Source organism: Gigantopelta aegis, chromosome 7 (assembly GCF_016097555.1).
Source record: "Gigantopelta aegis isolate Gae_Host chromosome 7, Gae_host_genome, whole genome shotgun sequence".
Lineage (NCBI taxonomy): Eukaryota > Metazoa > Mollusca > Gastropoda > Neomphalida > Peltospiridae > Gigantopelta > Gigantopelta aegis.
In genome coordinates, this window is record NC_054705.1 from 31740407 (window position 1) to 31756944 (window position 16538).

The following is a 16538-nucleotide window of genomic DNA, read 5'->3' on the forward strand; positions in this document are numbered from 1 at the left end:
AATGGTGGTGTTATGATGATTGCATGGTGATGATGATGATGATGCTGATGATAGTAATGATAACTTACCTACGTGCTAAAACCCAGCCATGAAGTGGCGACAGCGGGTTTCCTCTCTCAATATCTGTGTGGTCCTTAACTATATGTCCGACGCCATATAACCGTGAATAAAATGTGTTGAGTGCGTCGTTAAATAAAATAAATTCTTCCTTCCTTCTTGATATAATAATACAATCAATAGGCAAATCGCTAACATTGTATAGCTCGCCAGATACCCAGAGCGTCAATGGCGGGCGGGGTTCGAGGTTTAGGGTGTATTTTAAAAAGAAGAAAATGTATTTTTTTTTATATGATTAGCATATCTTTTACATTTGTATTCATTTTAAATGTTGATACTTTATAATTGTATTACAAATAATATGTCTGTACGTTTTACCATTTAAATGTATTTTTAGTCTTTTATTACTCCACGAAGAGTGAACTTTATATTGTTTAATAACAATGTTTCTTATGTATTTTATTGTGTATGTATTTACGTTTAATAGGCCTATATGTTTTATTATTGATAATTTTATTTAGTATCTCATAGCTCCATAAGGAGTGGCTTTTATATTGTTTATTAAGAATGTTTCTCATTTAATTTACGGTGTATATTTTGGGTGGGACATTAATATAATGTCTGTCTGTCAGCAAATGGACCCTTATTTTCGCAATTCTTCTCTTTTTTTTAAAGTTACAGTTCATCGTCTTGAAGAAAATTCAACATCAGCCATAAAGTAATTTTGAAATTTGTTTTTCAAGGCGACGAACTGCAAAACGAAAGTTTAACATTTTACGTTTGTTTTGTTTAACGACACCACTAGAACACATTAATTATTAATCATTGGCTATTGGATGTCAAACATTTGTTAATTATGATGTATAATCTTAGAGAGAAAACAATGAAATTTTTCTACTAGCACCATCCCTCAGACAGGATAGCACATACCACGACCTTTGATATACCAGTCGTGGTGAACTGGCTGGGACGAGAAATAGCCCAATGGGCCCACCGACGGTGATCGACCCAAAACCGACCACGCATTAAGGGAGCATTTTTTTTATAACTGAGCTACGTCCCGCCCCCTAAAAAACGAAAAAAATAAATCCGCCCCCTGAAAAACGAATATTATAAATCCGGTCCTCTCTCAAAAAGTCTTACAGACGGCGACGATACAGGTTGCGTCAGCAATGCCAGAGGCACGTCTAAGCTCATCAAAACTTCCATATAATGTATTGCTGCGCAGTGCTCCGCTTACTGGCCGCCAAGTACAAATAGGTATTTTCGGAAATAGTCGAGTGCTGAAGCTAATAAATACATATTGCTAGCGCTTCATGTGGTGACGCCGTCTTAACGCGAGCGTTCACGTGGTAATAGGCCTACGTACGTGATGTCTAACTCATCATATTTACATAACTAGCGTGTAGTGCTCATGCGTAGTTGAATACCTTTTTCCAGGTAAGATATTATTTATTTGAAGATTTATATAGGGGATTAATAATGAATGTCAATCTTCTACATATGAAAACAGCTGATTTTTATAAGCCTAGTTTCAATGGTACGTACTTTTTTTTTTCATTATTTTTTTAATTTAATTTTTTTTAAATCTTCTCTTTATTTTTCTTTCTCTTTTTGTTTGTTTGTTTGTTTTTGTGTTTTTTTAATGTTTGTTTTTGTTTGTTTGTTGTTGTTTTTGGGGAGTTTTCACATAAAATTAATTTTGAGTTACAACAAATACAACCACCAAAAACACGTAGCATTTTTATATAATTTATTCTAAGCAACATATTGTAAGTAATGTGAAATTTAAAATGTATGTAAAACTGTAATAGCCGAACATATTTCACAGTGCCTAATAACCAAGGTTATCGGCTTTGAAGTTTAAAGGGACATTCCTGAGCTGCAATTTTTAAGATGGTATCTACTAACAGATACTTTTTAACGATTGTAATTATAAAATTATATCAAATATATTTTTCTGCATAAAATATTAGTGATTGTATATTAAACGTGTTTCTGATCGTTCTAACATTTGTACTAGGTTAAATGTCATTTTATTTCCTAAAATATTTTTGAAGACAAAATCTAGTTTGGGCTTCTTACAAATATTAAGACGACCAGAAACACATTGAATATACAGACGCTGATATTCTAAACAAGAAAATATATTTAATATGTAAGTTTAATCATTGAAATATTTTATTAGTCGGAAACATCTTACATGCAGCAAACTCAGGAATGTGCCTTTAAATATGAGAAACTATGTTATAAATGCTTGGTCCGTTTGCAAAAGTGTAGGGTAGACCTATTTTGTTTAAAGCTTAGTTTCATGCTTGGAATAAAAATACAGTAATTTGTTCACATCTAGACACGGGACATTTATTTCTGGCTGAACAATGACAATCTATTATACACAGTTTTAGAAACCAGTAAATGCTAAACGATTGTGACCAGCTAGTCTATAGTTAAAAATAAACATCCTTTGGATTGTCACATATCCTGTGGACATATTAGGGAATACGTACAAAACCTAGCAATGTTATCAATGGTACAAATGAATAAAGATGACCTTTGTTTTGTTTTGATTAACGACACAATTAGAGCACAGTGATTTATCGGCTATTGAATGCCAAAATATTTGGTAATTTTGACATATAGTTTTAGAAAGGAAACCTGCTACATTTCCCCATTAGTAACATGGAGTGGGCGGAACGTAGCCCAGTTGTAAAACGCTCGCTCGGTTTGGGATCGATCCTTGTTGGTGGGCCTATTGGGCTATTTCTTGTTCCAGCCAGTGCACGACGACTGGTATATCAAAGGCCGTGGTATGTGCTATCCTGTTTGTGGGATGGTGCATTTAAAAGATCCCTTTCTGCATTAGAAAAAATGTAGCGGGTTTCCTCTAATGACTATATGAGTCAGAATTACCAAATGTTTGACACCCAATAGCCGATGATTAATAGATCAATGTGCTCTAGTGGTGTCGTTAAACAAACAAACTTTCATTAGTAGCATGGAATATTTTATATGCACCACCCCACAGACAGGCTAGCACATACCACGGCGTTTGATATACCAGTAATACTGCACTGGTTGGAACGAGAAATAGCCCAAAGGGGCCATTGACGGGGATCGATCCTAGACCGATCGCGCATCAAGCCAGCGCTTTACCACTGGGCTACGTTCCGCCCCTTAAAAATACATATAAAACAAATACAAATTTTATCAACGGAACAAAGGAAGAAGGATGAACTTGCCTATATGTATCGTAATAAACATATTTCCGATATCGAGACTATAAACAGGCATTCCTTTCCTATTATTCGCAGTCAAGAATGAAACGGAAGTGCATCTACGTCACGGCGATGGTGTGCACAATACTGGGGATCGTCAAGTGTCAAGTGGATGATTCTGTCTATGGTCTGTATTACAATTGGTGGGCTACTTAGTAGAGATATACATTATACTAGACAGTGCATATTACTAAACTCACTACATTGTTATTTCATGTAACAGTACACAGTTAGCTTCATAACGAAAATAGTTCACTTGTTGTTCTTGCATCGATCATTACACTCCCTCGTTGAATACTAACGTTGCACTACCTCCTCCAATACTGACGTCGCACGCCTTCCTTGAATACCGACTTTGTACTACGAACATGAATACAGACTTAGCACTCCCTTCTTGAATACTGACATTGTCTCCCCTCATCGAATACAGACTACACTTCCTCCTTGAACACTAACTTTGCGCTCCCTCCTTGAACACTGACTTTACACTTCCTCCTGGAAAACTGACTTTGCACTTCCTTCTCGAACACTGACTTTGCACTTCCTCCTTGAACACTGACTTTGGACCCCCTCCTTGAATACTGACGTTGCACGTCCTCCTTCAAAATAGACGTGGCACCCCCTCATTGAATACTAATGTTGCACTCCCTCCCTGATAGTGACTTTGCAAACCTTTCTTGAACACTGACGTTGCACTCCCTTCTGGAATACTGACGTTGCATTTCCTTTTTGAACACTGACTTTGCACTCCATCCTCGAATACTGACGTTTCACTCTCACCTTTAATACTGACTTTGCACTCCCTCCCTGAACATTGACTGCACAACCTCCCAGAACACTAAGTTTGCATTTCCTCCTTGAATACTGACGTTGCACTCCCTTCAGGATTAATGACTTTGCAATCCCTTCTTAAACACTGACTTTGCACTACCTTCTTAAACAGTGACTTTGCAATCCCTTCTTAAACACTGACTTTGCAATCCCTTCTTAAACACTGCCTTTGCACTACCTTCTTAAACACTGACTTTGCACTACCTTCTTAAACACTGACTTTGCAATCCCTTCTTAAACACTGACTTTGCACTACCTTCTTAAACACTGACTTTGCACTACCTTCTTAAACACTGACTTTGCAATCCCTTCTTAAACACTGACTTTGCAATCCCTTCTTAAACACCGACTTTGCACTCCCTTCTTAAACACGGCCTTTGCACTACCTTCTTAAACAATGACTTTGCACTACCTTCTTAAACACTGCCTTTGCAATCCCTTCTTAAACACTGACTTTGCACTCCCTTCTTAAACACCGACTTTGCACTCCCTCCCTGAAAACTTACTCTGCCCTCCCAGCTTGAATACGGACGTTGCAATCCCCTCCCTGAAAACTGAATTTGCACTCCCTCGTAGAAACTGAATTTGGGCACATCCTCGAATAATAACTTTGCACTCCTTCCCTGAATACTGACATTGCACTCCTTGCTTGAATACTGACGTTGCACTCCAACCCTGACTACTGACATTGCACTCCCTCCCTAAACACTGCCATTGCACTCCCTCCTTGAATACTGACGTTGCACTCCCTCCTTGAATACTGTCGTTGCTAACTACTTTTCACTCCCTCCTTGAACACTGACGTTGCACTCTTTTCTGAAATACTGACGTTACACTTCCTCCTGGAACACTGACTTTGCAATCCCTTCTTAAACACTGACTTTGCACTACCTTCTTAAACACTGACTTTGCAATCCCTCACTCAATACTTACGTTGCCCTCCCAGCTTAAATACTGATGTAACACTCCCTCCCTGAATACTAACTTTGCACTCCCTCCTTGAAACTGAATTTCCGCACCTCCTGGAATAATGACTTTGCACTCCCTCCTTGAAACTGAATTTCCGCACCTCCTGGAATAATGACTTTGCATTCCCTCCCTGAGCACAAACATTGCACTCCCTCTTGAATACTGCCTTTGCACTTCCTACTTGAACACTGACATTGCACTCCCACCTTGAATACTGACGTTGCACTCCCTCCTTGAATACTGACGTTGCATTCCCTCCTTTTATATTGACGTTGCACTCCCTTCTTCAATATTGACATTACACTCCATCCCTGGACACTGACTTTCCATTTCCTCCTTGAACACTGACTTGGAACCCCTTCCTCGAATACTGACGTTACACCCCATCCATGGACACTGACTCTGTATTTCATCCTTGAACACTGACTTGGCACCCCTTCCTTGAATACTGACATTACACTCCCTCCATGAACACTGACTTTGCACTCCCTCCCTGAACACTGACTTTCCATTTCCTCCTTGAACACTGACTTGGCACCCCCTCCTCGAATACTGATTTTGTTTCACTCGTTGAATATCGATTTGCAATCCCTCATGAATTTTGACTTTTAATCCCTTCTTGAATACGGACTTTGTACACTTCCTCGAATACTTACTTTGCACTACCTCTCTGAACACTGACTTCGCACTCCTTGCTTGAACACTGAATTTGCACTCACTGCTTGAACACTAACTTTGCACCCCTCCTTGGATTTTGCCTTTGCATGCCATACTTCAGTACTGAGGTTGCACTTCCTCCTGACACATTGACTTTGCACTCCCTGAACACTGACTTTGCGCTCCCTCCCAGAACACCAACTTTGCGCTCCCTCCCAGAACACCAACTTTGCACTCCCTCCTTGAACACTGACTTTGCACAAACCTCGTATACTGATTTTGCATTCCCCCCTAAACACTGACTTTGAACTACCTCCCTGAACACTGGATTTTGCACTAGCCCCTTGAACACTGACTTTGCATTCCCTCCTTGAATACTGACGTTACACTCTCTCCCTGAATACCGAATTTTGACTCCCTTCTTGAATACTGACTTTGCACCCCCTCCTCGAATACTGATTTTGCATTCCCTCCCTGAACACTGACTTTGCACTACCTCCTTGAACACTTGACTTTGCACTGCCTCCCTGAATACTGACGTTGCACTCTATCCCTGAATACTGACATTGCACCCCTCCCTGAATACTGACATTGCACCCCTCCCTGAATACTGACATTGCACTGCCTCCCTGAATACTGACATTGCACCCCTCCCTGAATACTGACATTGCACTGCCTCCCTGAATACTGAGATTGCACCTCTCCCTGAATACTGAGTTTGCACTGCCTCCCTGAATACTGACATTGCACTGCCTCCCTGAATACTGACTTTGCACTCTCTTCTTGAGTACTGACTTTGCGCATCCTCCTTGAATACTGACGTTGCACCCCTTCCTTGAATACTGACTTTGCACTACCTCCTTGAATACTGACTTTGCACTCTCTTCTTGAGTACTGACTTTGCGCATCCTCCTTGAATACTGACGTTGCACCCCTTCCTTGAATACTGATTTTGCACTACCTCCTTGAATACTGACTTTGCACTCTCTTCTTGAGTACTGACGTTGTGCTTCCTCCTTGAATACTGACTTTGCACTACCTCCTTGAATACTGACTTTGCACTACCTCCTTGAATACTGACTTTGCACTACCTCCCTGAACACTGACTTTAAACTACCTCCCTGAACACTGACTTTGCACTACCTCCCTGAACACTGACTTTGCACTACCTCCCTGAACACTTGACTTTGCACTCGCTCCTTGAACACTTACTTTGCACTTGCTCCCCGAACACTGACTTTGCACTACCTCCTTGAATACTGACTTTGCACTACCTCCTTGAATACTGACTTTGCACTACCTCCTTGAATACTGACTTTGCACCCTCTCTTTGAATACTGACGTTGCGCTTCCTCCTTGAATACTGACTTTGCACCCTCTCTTTGAATACTGACGTTGCGCTTCCTCCTTGAATACTGACTTCGCACTACCTCCCTGAACACTTGACTTTGCACTCGCTACTTGAACACTTGACTTTGCACTTGCTCCTCGAACACTGACTTTGCACTACCTCCTTGAATACTGACTTTGCACTACCTCCTTGAATACTAACTTTGCGCTTCCTCCTTGAATACTGACTTTGCACTACCTCCTTGAATACTGACTTTGCACTCCCTCCTTGAATACTAACTTGGCACCTTTACTTTGAATACTGACGTTGCACTCCCTCCTTGAATACTGACTTTGCACTACCTCCTTGAATACTGACGTTGCACTACCTCCTTGAATACTGACTTTGCACCCTCTCTTTGAATACTGACGTTGCACTCCCTCCTTGAATACTGACTTTGCACTACCTCCTTGAATACTGACGTTGCACTACCTCCTTGAATACTGACTTTGCACCCTCTCCTTGAATACTGACTTTACACTCCTTCCTTGAATACTCACTTTGCACTGCCTCCTTGAACACTGACGTTGTGCTTACTCCTTGAATACTGACGTTGCACCCTCCTTGAATACTGACTTTGCAATCCCTCCTTGAACACTGACGTTGCACCCTCCTTGAATACTGACGTTGCGCTTACTTCTTGAATACTGACTTTGCACCCTCTCTTTGAATACTGACGTTGCACCCCCTCCTTGAATATTGACTTTGCACTACCTCTTTGAATACTGACGTTGCACCCCTCCTTGAATACTGACTTTGCAACCCCTCCTTGAATACTGACATTGCAATCCCTCCTTGAACACTGACGTTGCACCCCCTCCTTGAATACTGACGTTGCGCTTTCTCCTTGAATACCGACGTTGCGCTTCCTCCTTGAATACCGACGTAGCGCTTCCTCCTTGAATACTGACGTTGCACCCCTCCTTGAATACTGACTTTGCACCCCCTCCTCGAATACTGACTTTGCACCCCTTCCTTGAGTACTGACTTTACATTCCCTCCTTGAGTACTGACTTTGTGCTTCTTCCTTGAATACTGTCTTTGCACTACCTCCTTGAATACTGACTTTGCACCCCTCCTTGAATACTGACTTTGCACCCCTCCTTGAATACTGCCTTTGCACCCCTCCTTGAATACTGACTTTGCACTCTCTCCATGAGTACTGACTTTGCGCATCCTCCTTGAATACTGATGTTGCACCCCTTCCTTGAATACTGACATGGCACTCCCTACTTGAATACTGACTTTGCACTCCCTCCTTGTGTACTGACTTTGCGCTTGCTCCTTGAATACTGACTTTGCACTACCTCCTTGAGTACTGACTTTGCGCTTGCTCCTTGAATACTGACTTCGCACTACCTCCCTGAACACTTGACTTTGCACTCGCTCCTTGAACACTTGACTTTGCACTTGCTCCTCGAACACTGACTTTGCACTACCTCCTTGAATACTGACTTTGCACTACCTCCTTGAATACTGACTTCGCACTACCTCCCTGAACACTTGACTTTGCACTCGCTCCTTGAACACTTGACTTTGCACTTGCTCCTCGAACACTGACTTTGCACTACCTCCTTGAATACTGACTTTGCACTACCTCCTTGAATACTAACTTTGCGCTTCCTCCTTGAATACTGACTTTGCACTACCTCCTTGAATACTGACTTTGCACTCCCTCCTTGAATACTAACTTGGCACCTTTACTTTGAATACTGACGTTGCACTCCCTCCTTGAATACTGACTTTGCACTACCTCCTTGAATACTGACGTTGCACTACCTCCTTGAATACTGACTTTGCACCCTCTCTTTGAATACTGACGTTGCACTCCCTCCTTGAATACTGACTTTGCACTACCTCCTTGAATACTGACGTTGCACTACCTCCTTGAATACTGACTTTGCACCCTCTCCTTGAATACTGACTTTACACTCCTTCCTTGAATACTCACTTTGCACTGCCTCCTTGAACACTGACGTTGTGCTTACTCCTTGAATACTGACGTTGCACCCTCCTTGAATACTGACTTTGCAATCCCTCCTTGAACACTGACGTTGCACCCTCCTTGAATACTGACGTTGCGCTTACTTCTTGAATACTGACTTTGCACCCTCTCTTTGAATACTGACGTTGCACCCCCTCCTTGAATATTGACTTTGCACTACCTCTTTGAATACTGACGTTGCACCCCTCCTTGAATACTGACTTTGCAACCCCTCCTTGAATACTGACATTGCAATCCCTCCTTGAACACTGACGTTGCACCCCCTCCTTGAATACTGACGTTGCGCTTTCTCCTTGAATACCGACGTTGCGCTTCCTCCTTGAATACCGACGTAGCGCTTCCTCCTTGAATACTGACGTTGCACCCCTCCTTGAATACTGACTTTGCACCCCCTCCTCGAATACTGACTTTGCACCCCTTCCTTGAGTACTGACTTTACATTCCCTCCTTGAGTACTGACTTTGTGCTTCTTCCTTGAATACTGACTTTGCACTACCTCCTTGAATACTGACTTTGCACCCCTCCTTGAATACTGACTTTGCACCCCTCCTTGAATACTGCCTTTGCACCCCTCCTTGAATACTGACTTTGCACTCTCTCCATGAGTACTGACTTTGCGCATCCTCCTTGAATACTGATGTTGCACCCCTTCCTTGAATACTGACATGGCACTCCCTACTTGAATACTGACTTTGCACTCCCTCCTTGTGTACTGACTTTGCGCTTGCTCCTTGAATACTGACTTTGCACTACCTCCTTGAGTACTGACTTTGCGCTTGCTCCTTGAATACTGACGTTGCACTCCCTCCTTGAGTACTGACTTTGCGCCCCCTCCTTGAATAATGACTTTGCACTACCTCCTTGAATACTGACGTTGCACCCCCTCCTTGAATACTGACTTTGCACTACCTCCTTGAATACTGACTTTGCACCCCCTCCTTGAATACTGACTTTGCACTCCCTCCTTGAATACTGACTTTGCACCCCCTCCTTGAATACTAACTTTGCACCCCCTCCTTGAATACTGACGTTGCACTCGCTCCTTGAATACTGACTTTGCACTCCCTCCTTGAATACTAACTTTGCGCTTCCTCCTTGAATACTGACTTTGCACTACCTCCATGAATACTGACTTTGCACCCCCTTCGTGAATACTGACGTTGCGCTTCCTCCTTGAAATCTGAAATTTACTCTCCCTCCTTGAATACTCACGTTTCAGTCCCTCCTTGAATACTGACGTGAATAGTGGAGGTGTTCTTTTTACACGCTGTTCCCCACCCACCCCAGAAAAAACCCTGCATACACCCCTTATCTTATCGATTTGATGTCCTGTGTTTCTAGTGTTGAATATATATATATATATATATATATATATATCTATATATCTATGTATGTATGTCTATCTCTCTCTCTCTCTCTCTCTCTCTCTCTCTCTCTCTCTCTCTCTCTCTCTCTCTCTCTCTCTCTCTCTCTCTCTCTCTCTCTCTCTCTCTCTCTCTCTCTCTCTCTGTGTGTGTGTGTATATATATATATATATATATATATATATATATATATATATATATATATATATATATATATATATATGTAGGGTCTTATTTTCAGTTGTAGATGTAAATGAAAAAGACGTCATTGCGAAAGCCCGAGAGATTGCCTGCAAGAAAAACGATTGCGAGTGAGTATATTTAAACACACAACTGTCAGTTACCAGGTTTCGAACCTACTACACTGATTCACATGTCAATTGACAGTCCACTGGCGTAGGAAAGGGAGGAGGGGGCAAGGGAGGGCATGTGCCCTTCACCTTTTAGCAGCAGCGATGGTTTTTATATATTTATAAATGTGTGTGTGTATGTATATACATATATATATATATATATATATATATATATATATATATATATATATATATGTGTGTGTGTGTGTGTGTGTGTGCCCCCTCCCCCACTTTTTGGCACCTTCGTACGACCGTGCAGTCCACACATTATACTTAACACCAACCCCTACCCTTCCCCCCCCCCCCCCGCCCCCGCCAATCAGGTTAAGGTTAGTATGTAATCAGAATAGACCGGCGTCGTGGTTAGGCCATCGATCTACAGGTTGGTAGGTACTGGGTTCGGATCCCAGTCGAGGCATGGGATTTTTAATCCAGATATCGACTCCAAACCCTGAGTGAGTGCTCCGCAAGGCTCAATGGGTAGGTGTAAACCACTTGCACCGACCAGTGATCCATAACTGGTTCAACAAAGGCCTTGGTTTGTGCTATCCTGCCTGTGGGAAGCGAAAATAAAAGATCCCTTGCTGCCTGTCGTAAAAGAGTAGCATATGTGGCGACAGCGGGTTTCCTCTAAAAAACAGTGTCAGAATGACCATATGTTTGACGTCCAATAGCCGATGATAAGATAAAAAATCAATGTGCTCTAGTGGCGTCGTTAAATAAAACAAACTTTACTTTAATCAGAATAGGTTTAACTGACTATAAACGTTTAATTATATGAATGAAGATGAAAATATACATAGTGCTGGTTAGAGATTCGCGGTATAACCGACATACCGCTATACCGCAATATTAATTTTGAAAAAATTACGTATCGCAATATTCTCCCTTGCGTAACGATATATTGCGCTTATATATTTTGTATGTGTGTTAGTCACACATATTATATTTTCGAACAAAATACCAGTTTAAGAAAAGAAACAATACACTGTCTAGGAAGGGGGGGAGGGGGGCGAGGGCATGTGACCCCCCATTTGTAGCAGCAGCGATTATATATATATATATATATATTTATACAAGTATTTATATGTGCGTGTGTATGCCCCCCCCCCCCCCCTTTTTGGCACCTTCTTACGCTCGTGCGATAGCTTCACTTGGTGGGAACGAATCTTGCTTGGGCCCACTGGGCTATTTCTCGTTCTAGCCAGTGCACCACAAATGGTATAGCAAATACCGTGGTATGTGGTATCCTGTATGCGGGATGGTGCATATAAAAGATCCCTTGCTACTAATGGAAAAACAATGTAGCGGGTTTCCTCTCTAAGACTATGTAAAAATTACCAAATGTTTGACATCCAATAGCCGATGATTAATAAATCAGTGTGCTCTAGTGGTGTCGTTAAACAAAACAAACTTTGTTAGGTCAGGTCAGGTCATAGGGTTTTACGTGCACATTCAGAACAAGCTGCTGTAGCGCACGCCTGTCGTGGGCACAAGAGCCGGCCTTGGCCGGCCCCTTTGTCCAAGACAGGAAAGGGGGGGTGGGGGGAGGGGGAAGGAGGGACCGCCTGCACTGGCAGGTGCAAGGGAGCACCAGCAGTCCGATTGAATCGGTAGCAGGCGGGTGGGGGTGGTGGTGGTGCTATGGAATTTTGATTGGAGCCATTTTAAAGCCAAAGAGAAAATGGTGCGCAATTTTTGTTGAGTAACTTTGTTAACTTTTTGTTCTATTTATATAGGGTCATCAAACCTTGCATGCAAGTACAATTTGAGATGGTGTCACGTGGTGTGTCGCGTACCATAACTAGGTCACCGAGACCTACTTTTGACAATGTCATTACTGCACAGAAAAGGAAATTCTTGTCCAGGCCAGGGGCGGGACGTAGCCCAGTGGTAGAGCGCTCGCTCGATGCGCGGTCGGTTTGGGATCGATCCCTGTAGGTGTGCCCATTGGGCTATTTCTCGTTCCAGCCAGTGCACCACGACTGGTATATCAAAGACCGTGGTATGTACTATCCTATATGTGGGATGGTGCATATAAAAGATCCCTTGATGCTAATCGAAAAGAGCAACCCATGAAGTGGCGACAGCGGGATTTCTCTCTATATCTCTGTGTGGTCCTTAACCATATGTCTGACGCCATACAGCAGTAAAATAAAATGTGTTGAGTGCGTTGTTAAATAAAACATTTCATTCCTTCTTTCCTTGTCCGGGGCATATCTTCCTTATGAATCCATATAGGATCGGCAAACCTTTCATGCAAGTAACCGGCCTCGGTAGTGTCGTGGTTAAGCCACCGGACATTAAGGCTGGTAGGTACAGGGTTCGCAGCCCGGTACCGGATCCCACCCAGAGCGAGTTTTAACGACTCATTTGGTATGAGTACGACCACTACATCGACTTCTCTCTCACTAACAACTAACCCACTGTCCTGAACAGACAGCCCAGTTAGTTGAGGTGTGTATGTCCAGGACAGCGTGCTTAAACCTTAATTCGATATAAGCATGAAAATAAGTATAAAATGAATGAAGTGCGTGCAATTACAGCTTGGTATGGCGGTGTGGCGTATTATCATAATTAGGTGTCGCATATCATATATAATTACATGATCGTCGGAAGCAATCAAAAGCAGTGTATATGATGAGATCTATGGTCTCACTACACAGATCACCGGGTGAGAGTTCACTGATGACGGTCCACTATAGTTCCTAATTGTGACACATGTTATGGTTCACATATTAACTTCTAGGAAATGGTGAAGAATTAAAACAATATGTATGTTTAATGGTAAGCCTTCTGGCTGTATTTTACCCATGCTATTTTGTAATATTGTGCATCGACCTTTTGGGACATGGGTGTACAGCGCAAGAGACAGCCGGAGTGAATCGGTTAATGAACCACCTGTTCGGACCGGTAATACAACCAGATGCGGTTATATAGCAAAAAACTGAGACGGAAATGTTCTCAGTTTTGGAGTGAAAATAAATGCTTATATAATGTATGTTCGCAATGGTGTATGTTGTTAGTGCCAATGAGAACCCGTTCTATTGGCAATCTTCGTTTGAAGATGGGCAGTTTAACATGGGTTTCAATGGCAGATGACATCTGTGTAGTGAGACCTATACTATGCGAGCGCCATAGAGAGAGAGAGAGAGAGAGAGAGAGAGAGAGAGAGAGAGAGAGAGAGAGAGAGAGAGAGAGAGAGAGAGAGAGAGAGAGAGAGAGAGACAGAGACAGAGAGAGAGAGACAGAGAGAGGGAGAATGGGAGAGAAGGAAAGGGAGATAGAACATAGAGGTGGCAGAGAGAGAGAGAGAGAGAGAGAGAGAGAGAGAGAGAGAGAGAGAGAGAGAGAGAAACGTTTCCGCTTCCGACGCCCCCGAATTTGGTGACCGCGACCTATTTTGACCTGTTTATCATGTAGCCTACCTCACTTGATCTCTTTTTTATATGTTGGTAGGGCCTCCAGGAGTCCAAAATATTCAAACTCGACCCGTACCCGAGTACCCGACACTTACACTAGATGATGATGAGAAGACTAAGGAATAAAGTAAAATAGCATTATGCATCTCAGTTCCATCGCTGAACATAGATGCCAAATCACGTCATTATGTTGCATTTATAGACAGGTTTGATATGTTCAATGTTGTGACGGACGGCCAGTTCAAAAAGAGAAAATAACGCATGGTCATATAAAAATTGTGTAACTTATATCGTCGATTATTTACTGCTGAAATTATTGTCCTACATTGTCCATTATAGTTGATCATTATATTATACCTTGTAGGGCCTACGAGTACTCAACCCGTGCTCGAGTACACGTGGAGTCCCTATATGTTGGTTGATATTTTTGTTGTCCAATGTTTCGTCAGAATGAAATACTGCAATAGTTGCATTGTGTATTTTGCAGGCAAATTCACTGTCCATCGAAGCGTGGTTGGAATCTACTTGGTTCTGATCTTGGATGCTGTAGTCACTATCAAGGCTGTTGCGAATTTGCGTCATTGTTCTGTTGGGTGCATGACGTCATGTGTCGTTGCTGTGACTACGGTTTTCTCATATGTGGCCCGTACTGCAAGGAAGACACGGATTGTGTTGACCGCATGATGGGAGACGGAAGCGGCGAGCCCATAACATAGCATTTGATGTGCACGTGTCAACAGTATCACTGTCAACAAAATGGCTGATGATACAGCGCGAACCTGAAAACTCTATACATTAAAGGCACAATGTTACACTGACATCTTTAAATCGCCTTTATCAACATGAATTGATCAGCTCCAGTAGTCTAGTAAACTAATTTTCATTTGAACTTATTTCGTGCTTATATCCAATTAAGGTCCAAGCACGCTGTCCTGGGCACACACCTCAGCTATCTGGGCTGTCTGTCCAGGACAGTTGATTAGTTGTTAAATGTTAGTAGTTAGTGAGAGAGAAGAGGGTGTAGTGGTCTTACACCTATCCATTGAATTGTTAAAACTCGCTCTGGGCGGGAGCCGGTACCGGGCTGCGAACCCTGTACCTACCAGCCTTATTTATGTTCGATGGTTTAACCACGACACCACCTTGATATACAGCTTGATCATATAATGTGCTTGTAATGCGACTGGATTCCTGCCTTATCAAGTTGTAACAGATCTAATTAAATCTACCAAAATCTGACAAATTGACTGAATGGGGCCGTCAGAGACAGACGAGTTGTACAAAGACAGTGAACTTGTCGGCAGCATCCAACTGGCATAACGTTACGAAGTGTTCGCCTCTACTGAAAGAACTCTTTCCGTCGGTCGTCCACTAAAGAGGTTTCAATAAAAATAATTGTTTTCTACTTGTAAAAGTTTGTTTTGCTTAACGACACCACTAGAGCACATTGATTTATTTATAATCAACTCTTGGATGTCAAACATTTGGTATGTTTGACATATATAGAGGAAACCCGCTGCATTTTTCCATTAGTAGCAAGGGACCTTTTATATGCATCATCCCAGGCAGGATTTCTACTTGTAAATTAAATTATTTTTTTGTAATTTTTATGGGTATACATACTCTTCAAAAAAAGTAGGGGAACCTGAAATATTAATGTTAATATCAACTATTAGACCGAACATACGTTTTGACCACAGACAAACTAGTAAAGAACGTTCAGGTCTGTTTATCAACACACCGAAACACATTCCATAGTTTGCACGTGCATCACGCAGTTGCCCCGTACACGTGCGTGGGGTGTCATTCTCGATTTTGACAATTTCCAGGAAGGTCGATTAATCACTATTGAACATTATTTCTGTCAATCTTTTTCACTCTGTTGATCATACAGTTGTTATTGTTTTGTTTTTAGTCATTTTTATTGTTTGAATTTGCGATTTACTGATAAAAAAACCGTCAACTTTCAAATTTTACTTTTGACCCCAATCGTCCTTCAAGGTCTTTGGTGGTCATAAAACCTACTGTAATACTGAACTACCTGTTGTAATGTTTGCCCAATTAATTCACTATTATCATATAACCATTCCCCACAGCTAATATACCTTACAATTTTGGCAATTGTAAATTCTTATTAGAGTTCCCCTACTTTTTTTTGAAGAGTATAGTTGAAGGTATAACGTTTAGGGACCATTCAAATATTACATAACGCTCG

At 42.0% G+C, this 16538-nt stretch overlaps 1 protein-coding gene across 3 annotated transcripts; it reads left to right on the forward strand.

The window, feature by feature from the left end:
* The first annotated feature begins 1347 nt into the window (after positions 1-1347).
* On the forward strand, positions 1348-15141 carry LOC121377279. Of its 3 annotated transcripts, none has more exons than XM_041505214.1 (4): positions 1348-1497; positions 3369-3459; positions 10790-10859; positions 14811-15141. In XM_041505214.1, the coding sequence occupies exons 2-4, from the start codon at positions 3375-3377 to the stop codon at positions 15037-15039; spliced, it is 384 nt and encodes a 127-aa protein (XP_041361148.1). In that variant the 5' UTR covers positions 1348-1497; positions 3369-3374; the 3' UTR covers positions 15040-15141. The 3 variants fall into 3 exon arrangements, with proteins under 3 accessions (XP_041361148.1, XP_041361146.1, XP_041361149.1); XM_041505212.1 differs by lacking the exon at positions 1348-1497 and adding an exon at positions 1539-1597; XM_041505215.1 differs by lacking the exon at positions 1348-1497 and having other exon boundaries at positions 3138-3459.
* The last annotated feature ends 1397 nt before the right edge of the window (positions 15142-16538 follow it).

Bases quoted from the DNA above. Each gene is read 5' to 3' on its own strand.
- LOC121377279 (XM_041505212.1), top strand. The intron at 3,460-10,789 runs GTCTGTATTACA...TCTTATTTTCAG, and splicing joins AGTGGATGATTCTGTCTATG to TTGTAGATGTAAATGAAAAA. The intron at 10,860-14,810 runs GTGAGTATATTT...TGTATTTTGCAG, and splicing joins TGCAAGAAAAACGATTGCGA to GCAAATTCACTGTCCATCGA.